We start from the raw sequence: 7,709 nt of genomic DNA, 5'->3' as shown, positions 1-7,709 counted from the left end.
TCCGAGATATGGCTTTTAAAGAAATTTCTGCATTCGAAAAGAATTGGAAAATTTTTTGAAAGCTAAACATGATGAAGCGCCAGTTATTTTCACGAAATCACGAGTAATTTAGCTCAATTTAATCAATAAAGATGCCCGTCCACCGTGAAAACCAAACCTCAAGTTGACCTACTTTTCAGCTCTTTCATAACGTGTCATGAGCGAGTTCGGTATTTCAAAATAGCAAGGTCAATCGGGAACGAAGCAAACGCGCGACTCCGCGTAGGGCCGCGCTGATACGAAATACCACGACACATGTGTCCGAATGACCTCCGACGCACTTCGTTTCGGTCACGCGCTGCGGAAATAACAAACTGGCTCATTAGCTATGTGGATAGAGCATTCACATTTGCGTGCGCGAGGCTGAGTATGTTTCGAGATGCCAGTCCTCTTGTAAAAACGTAAATCTTTGTTTTCTTATACTTTTACACCGTACACATAAGGATTTGTGCCGCTTCAGGAGGCGGAATTGTTTGCGTCCCTTCTTGAAAACGCGAAATGCAATTAGGCCTGTCCCTTACATCATTAATGCAATTCAGACATTAATGACATTTGCTCATGGAACCCTGAAATACGGTTAAGAAAGTTGTTATATTAAAGCAAAACAACAAATTAAACGAACGAAATTTTAAAAAATGGTGACGTTATGTAAAAAATCTGTTTAATAGAGAATGATGTCTGAGTGGAGATCTAAAATGGACTCTATTTACTGAATAAATCTCATAACAAGGCATGCTTATTTTGCCCCTTGACAGGTATACATTGAATATGATAACATTTACGGCCACTTTTTTGATATCATTACTACTCGTGTATTGGCCTAGTTCGTGATCCAGCTCCCTAATGATTAAGAGTAATGACTCAGGCTTGATCAAAACTCATTACATCAAAGAACCTTTAACTGGGTTCGCTTTCACTGCGCTAATGACCAGTATTTCTAATCCAAAAGGGAAAAAGCAGCAACAACAAGAGATGATTAAACCAGTGCCTGTGTTTTATTGCATTAAACAGTGATACTGCAACGTGTTAAAATTCATTCATACATGCAAATACCTTAGACAGTCTCCCTATTCAACAACGTGCAACTGGACCGTGTATTAACATTTCGTAATGCCCAATGAAATGTGACAATGCCCGCTGCGTAAAACAACGCTCTGCCACCTGGATAAGAGACAGCTTACTCCATCCCTATTGGTCAAGAGTCTGCGTGTCACGCAGCACAAAGAACGCGCCACGCACGCGCTAATGCCATATATGGAGATATTTCTGGACAATTTGCACGTGGAATATACCATAAAATGGACAGGGTGTTCGGGAAAATGAAAGATAAATTCTAGAATAAATTGGTATGTAATATATTGACTGAATAAAAAGGTATTTATGAATGGGAATAAATATGTTCTTGGCCGGTCTTAAACCAAAATTAACACCGGCTTAGGAGAATGAACGCTGATAATGAACGGCTTACGAGAATGAATGCCCTTAAGCCGCTCTTGAATGCTCTAGCTTAAACGTACGTTTAAGACCGGCCAAGCACAAATTTATTCCCTCACTATAAGTGATGTAGAGAAAATCTATGATGACTTTGTCTGTGTACAAATTATAAAATTCCTGCATCGATTAAACACCAAGCGGCTTGAAATAAAAACCCCACCAATCTAGAATACCCATAGGTACTGAAGGGTTCAGGAAGTTTATTTGCCATTTAAAATATCCAAAAAAGAAAGAAAAACATCAATTCACGAACAGAAACAAATGCGCAAAGATTGCTGAAGTACGAGTGATGTGATTTTATTTGCAATAACAACAGACTTTGAAACAACCTTAGAGTGATTTTTATGAACATCTTAATTCATATACATGTACAGAGCCTTAATCAAGTCACCTCGTCAGAGCCTTCAGAATATTCGAAGGATTGGGAATGAGGACCCATTGGCAACGTGCGATGCAGCCGAAGACTTTCTTAAAATCCCGGTGCTTCGTCGCATAGATCAAGGGGTTGATGCAGTGATTGAGTAGCACGATGACGGTGGTGTAAGGTATAAGTGGGCTGTGGCCATTGACAAACAAGTTGATTGAGTAGGGGGTGAGGCAGACACCAAAGCCACACACGACGTATAGCATGTTCTTGGTGACTTCGGTCTGGCGGTTTTTTCTCGGAGGCGGACTGGCGTTGGTCGTAGCTACTCCCACTGGGAGCTGGCTCATTGGGATTTCGTCTTTCTGACTCGAGAGCGCAGACACGCTGCTGGGTGGGGGAGTGACGGGTCTTTGGTGAGAAGAGGTAACCAGCTTCTTGGCCTGACGGCGCAGGTGAATCCAGATCAGCGAGTAGCTGACAATGATGACGGCAAATGGGATAGGGTATAAGACGGTTGAAATGATCAGGTTGTACGTGTTGTAGCGAGGGTGGGTGTTAATAGACCCACAGAAGCGGAACTGCTTGTTGAATCCAAGAGCACCCACGTTTAGGAGCGGTGGAATAGTGCATGTAAGGAGAGGCACCAGCCAAATGACCACCAGCCAAACGCCGATCTTCCGAGGGGTGTAGATCTTCCGGTAAGTGCCTGTCGATCGCGTTATCAGCAGGAAGCGGTTCAGGCCGATCGAGGCTAGCGTGTAGATGCTGCAACCGACCGTGGTGAAGATAGTTGCACCCACCACGCTGCAGACCCACTCGCCAACCAGCATGCCGTCGTCTTCACTCAGCAAAGCCACGGCGTCCCATGGGATGACGAGACAGGTCAGGAAGTCTGCGACGCTCAGGTTCACCACGAAGGCATTAGTGGCCGTACGGAGTTTGGTGGACAACAGCACAGCCAAGATGACCAGCGAGTTGCCGGCGATTCCAATCAGTGATATGATCAAAATAAGCGTGGCAACAATGGCTCTTTGGGTCAAGTCACTGAATTCAAACGGTGGCCTCCCTGTGGAATTATCCATGGTGAGCAACGATGTTCGCTGTATTAGTGTGATGTGACCAATGTTCGCTGTATTCGTGAGATGTGACCATCAATAAGGAACGAAATATGGTTTGACTGAAGACAGAACAAACGTTACTTGTAAACCCGTCATCTTGTGATTAAAAGTAGTCCTGGGCGATGGCGACGATCAGTCATCGGGCCTCGTTCAAAAGACATCGTGGTTCGTTGTATGCGTCATCCACTCACACGTTTTTATTAGAAAACAAACCACTTATATGCTCGATGTACCCGCATCTTCTTCAGATGGACGTCCCAGCCTGCTTGACCTCACCTTTTATTGGAGGAATGGCGAATTGTACCTCATTATAAAAGCGGAGAAGCTGGTGCCTGTGTTCAGTTGTACAGACATCATAGTTCGTAGATAATTGGTTCTTTTTTACTGCCATGAGGCAGCATCTAGAGCAAAATTAAAGGCCTGGGTCCGCTCCTTTTGCGTCACAGTTTTGTTTTTCCTACAAATGGCTGCTACAACTACGCTATGACGTCGGAAAAAAATAGAAGAAAATGTCGAATTTTAAAAAGCCCAAGCAGCTTTTAGAACGTGAGATGATAATACACGTACGACACGAAAATACAACCTTGTTTAATATAATTGAAACAAGTGTCCATTTTGAGCAAACTGAAGATAAAATCTAAAAGCAACCAAAAGGCGATATTTTGGCCACCCATGCAAGCTGTATGGGAGTTGTCCATAGCCCTGACAATCCGGGTGCTGAGCTGCAGCCTATATTCAGGTCTGGGAGAGGTTTTACTCGTGTTTGGTTCTTTAATCGCGAGTGGGGTTGGCAATCTCTTCTGTCTTCATTCATATCAAAGGTTTAACAGAGCTTGAACATTTATATCACTATCATTTATACTGCTGCGGTTTTTGAGATCCGTTACACGGTCTCGAGTTTTTTCAACTCAGCGTTTTCAATTTGATCAAGGGGATAATGTCACCCTGATTACGACCGCAATGACGCAGAGCGAAAAACAAACAAAATTAATGAAGCAAAACCAAAGTAGGGTGAGGCTCTGATACTCCAGTTTCCGCCTTCTCAGCTTTTACTATCTGCTCCGAGCGGCGCAAACGAAGACTTTTTTGTTTTTTGTTTTGTTTTTTTGTTTTTTGGTACTAAGCGCATTGGCGTGCGTTTATAAGATCAGTGGCGCGTTTACGTGAAGCACGCTGAGTACAAACGTATGTATTCCTTAACCCCAACTCCCTAGGGTGTGAGCAAAATCATATTAAAATTTGAGGATTCAGGGTTAATGTATGGTCTTTGCATACACGCAGAACGCGTGCATGAACCCGCTTGGAAAACTCGCAACCATCTGTCTTTCTTTTACCGCTTGGGGATGCGTTTTAACTCGGGGCGGATTCCTCAGGGCATATTCTAAAACCCCGTCCTCGTGTTAGACGAACGCGAGAAGGGTTTTGAACGGGGAGAATCAACACGCAAACATTGATCGCGAACAAGATTCTCACTCCTCACTCTCTAGGGAGTGGATGAAGAACATCAGGAACAAAGATGGCGAATATAGGCACACTAATTTAGTGTTGGTTTTGTTACATAAAATAGAAAATATTCACTATAAGGAAAATAAAACTGAGGGCCAATACTCATGGCTATCGGAGAGAACTCACCCTGACCTTTTAATATGGATATTTGGGGATTTTATTTAACGTGAGATGGCAAATGTCATGCCTCTTCATTTAGTGTCAAAATGGCAACTACTTTCTTGACTTTCAGCGCAGCTGCACTCCTTTTGCACTTCGGCGTTCGTAATCAACGACCCTGTTCATGAGTCCCATGAGAATGAGGTCTCAAATACGCCCACAATGTACGGTCTTTGCTACCCAGAACGCAGGCAAGAACCCGCTCGGAAAACTTACTGCCATCTGTCTTTCTTTTGCTGCTTGGGGGTGCGCTTCAACTCTGGGCGGATAGGAAATCGTAGCGCTGCTATGAGTTGAGCTGGTGCTCCATGAGCGTTGCGCCGTTTTCCACGGGGATATTACACTCAGAGTTGTTTGATCTCCCATTTTGTTTGCAGTGAACAGAAGCAGAGAAATTAACCCTAAAAAAGAGGCGGAATCGATTAATCTGCCCCCATCAACAACTTGTCCGCGATATCGCAAAAGTATACTTTTTTCACAAACCTGACTTTTACAGGTTTTACAGTAACTCCTTGCAGTCCGTTTTCGCGCAGTTCCTGTAGACAGACCAGCAAAAAAATGAGTACTTTTCTACTGCCGTGCTCAATGCACGTGGGTTGACACGTGTGTGGCTATTAACTGCAAGTCACCGTAACAACAAAATTATACAGGTATGTCAGATTAACTTGAAACTCCACATTTCTTTATCCTAACGAGAGTTTTATCATGCACGCCAAGTTTTAAAAAATAAGGCGTGGCCGGGACGGCCAAGTTCTTAGGGGAAGTCGGAATCCGCACCCCCCCAGCTGTGAGATAATGTAGTGATGTCGAACATTAAATTAGTCAGGCGTATTCACAGCGTGTAGTAGCCAGATGTCATAGTTTTGAATGCGGAGTTGAAAAGTGATGACCTGTCCCTTTTTTATTGTATGACTGTGTCTGCGCTGCTGCTGCACATAAGGCTCTGAGAAAGAATACCGATACACAACAATAGCACGGGTGGATCCAGGGGGCGTGGGGGACGCATGCCCCCTTTTCTTCACCGAAAAAATAGATGAAAAAGCAGAAAAGAGGGAGAAGCAAAAAGAGAGGTCATACTACCTGAAATTGTACCAAAGAGTGCCAAGAATACAAAATGGCTCCAGAACCCACGCCGTGCGAGCATTTTACCATTACTGCTTTAGTTCACCCCCCCCCCTTTTTTTGGAAAATCTGGGATCACGCCCCCGCCCTAGGGAAAATCCTGGATCCGGCCCTGGAGAGTTCAAAATATACCACGCTCTTTTAAGGCTAAGCTAGACATGAATGAAACTTAGGGATGCAAGGAACCAGTGAGCAACATTTGAATTTAACTTTAGGTTACGTTTGAGCGATGACTTGGTCCTTTGGTCAACTGTGCTTACGTTAATGCAGCTCAACAACTCTAGTCTATTTTAAATTCTCATTCTCTCCCAGCTTTCTAGGTTTTTGCCGGTGTATTCAGTTATTTTCATAACAACGGTTCACCTCTCATTTAATTGATGACCAGCGTTTGAATCGTGATCAAAAAAGCCAAAATGGTCGACTTGATGGTCGAACTACGCATATTTTCTGTTTGGGTGGCGTTGGACGGATTTTGACAGCAATCTGTATTGAGCGAGTAGTCGTCGCTCGAAGTCGTTTAGGACGAAAATGCGAACTTCGGCAATGTTGTAAGATCTTATCAATAGCGCCCCTTGTGTCTAACGGTATCTTGCAGCAAGTTACTACACCACCGCACGCTTTTCAGAGTATTCTTCACGTTTCTTTGACAGCGATCCCGCCTCACTCCTGGTCGTTGACAGAAATCCCGGAATAACATGGCTGTGTCCCTATAGCTCTGTGGAGTATGAAAGGAACAGTCTGCTTTCAAGCTAGCCTTGTCCAAGGTGGTCTGTACGTACATGTACTTATCGAAGGGCAAACCACGGTAAATGAGTGACCCTATACATGCACTGTCAAAGAATATACAGACTGCCGTACAGTTAGTCTGGATACCAGACCCAATGATTCAGACTACTCTACAAATCAAGGGTCCGGTATCACCCAATGTCCACGTGACCAAGACTGGAGGAATTCCTCCACTTTTCCGGAAATAACGAAATATTCCGAAGACGTCCCGTCTATATTCGGCATGCTCGGATGGTACCGTTGATGTTCGGTAATTCACAGCGGTGTAGGTAGGCTGGCTGTTGAACGTAAACTCCCGCATCCTATATAATGGCAGCTGTTGATCCTACAATATTTGACTTTATACACTGCAATCGAAGGTCGACTTGAAATAAATGCGAGGCGAAAAGCAAAATCTAACTTTCTTTGACCAATGCAGGCTTTGTGCCTGAAACATGATCCCAGTGGGGGTACACTTACAGTATTGCCTACTTGGGAAAAGCCTTATTCTTTAGATGTTGCCACTGATCATGAAATCGAAAACACCCGGGCTCTCAACTTCTGACCCCTGACCCTTGCGTCATATCTATTTATATCCGTCGGTGATGCCCAACCTTTTTATCAAGAGTCGTCAGGGAATCTTTGGGTGGGGAACAAGACTACCGTTTGGTATACGGCAAACCAACATAGACGTACTGCGTGCACGTGCGTATGAGTATGCATGTCAAGAGTGGCCTGTCCAGTCGAAAGGCATGACGGGCCAGTCTTGTGTACACATCTATCCACGTTTACTGCGCTGTGCGTCGTAAAATATCGAGGCACACAACACAAGGCACCGATGTAGCCTACTGATGTACATAGCGCATCAGCAGGTTATGATGGCAACACGGGCAATGTTCTGGGATTTGGTTTTCATTTATGGCGGGTCGACTGCATGTAAGACGATCCCGGTGCACTGATCAAGGCTACCTTCAAGCTGGCACTCAGATTCCACGGTGGAGCACTCGTGGAAAATCATGAGTAATTATTTCAAATTCAGCCCATTCATGTGTAAAGTAGGACAATGAGGGGGAAGTGTGCCCAGCACTGACTTGCACAGACGCTGTCTGAACAAACTATAGTTTCCACCCCAGTAAGCC

At 44.3% G+C, this 7,709-nt stretch overlaps 1 protein-coding gene across 1 annotated transcript; it reads right to left on the bottom strand.

The window, feature by feature from the left end:
- Positions 1-1,015: 1,015 nt before the first annotated feature.
- LOC110973460 (melatonin receptor type 1B-A-like) lies at positions 1,016-7,410 on the bottom strand. Its single transcript, XM_087148281.1, has one exon. It carries the CDS (start codon positions 2,980-2,982, stop codon positions 1,921-1,923), a length of 1,062 nt encoding a protein of 353 aa, XP_087004407.1. The 5' UTR covers positions 2,983-7,410; the 3' UTR covers positions 1,016-1,920.
- Positions 7,411-7,709: the final 299 nt, after the last annotated feature.

Source organism: Acanthaster planci, linkage group LG17 (assembly GCF_054643075.1).
Source record: "Acanthaster planci isolate LZ-2023a linkage group LG17, COTS_SCS, whole genome shotgun sequence".
Lineage (NCBI taxonomy): Eukaryota > Metazoa > Echinodermata > Asteroidea > Valvatida > Acanthasteridae > Acanthaster > Acanthaster planci.
The sequence above is the reverse complement of the archived record's forward strand: the minus strand, read 5'-3'. Positions and strand labels throughout refer to the sequence as shown.

Coding starts and splice junctions, on each gene's coding strand:
- LOC110973460 (XM_087148281.1), bottom strand. CDS start 2,982: ATGGATAATTCCACAGGGAGGCCACCGTTTGAATTCAGTGACTTGACC.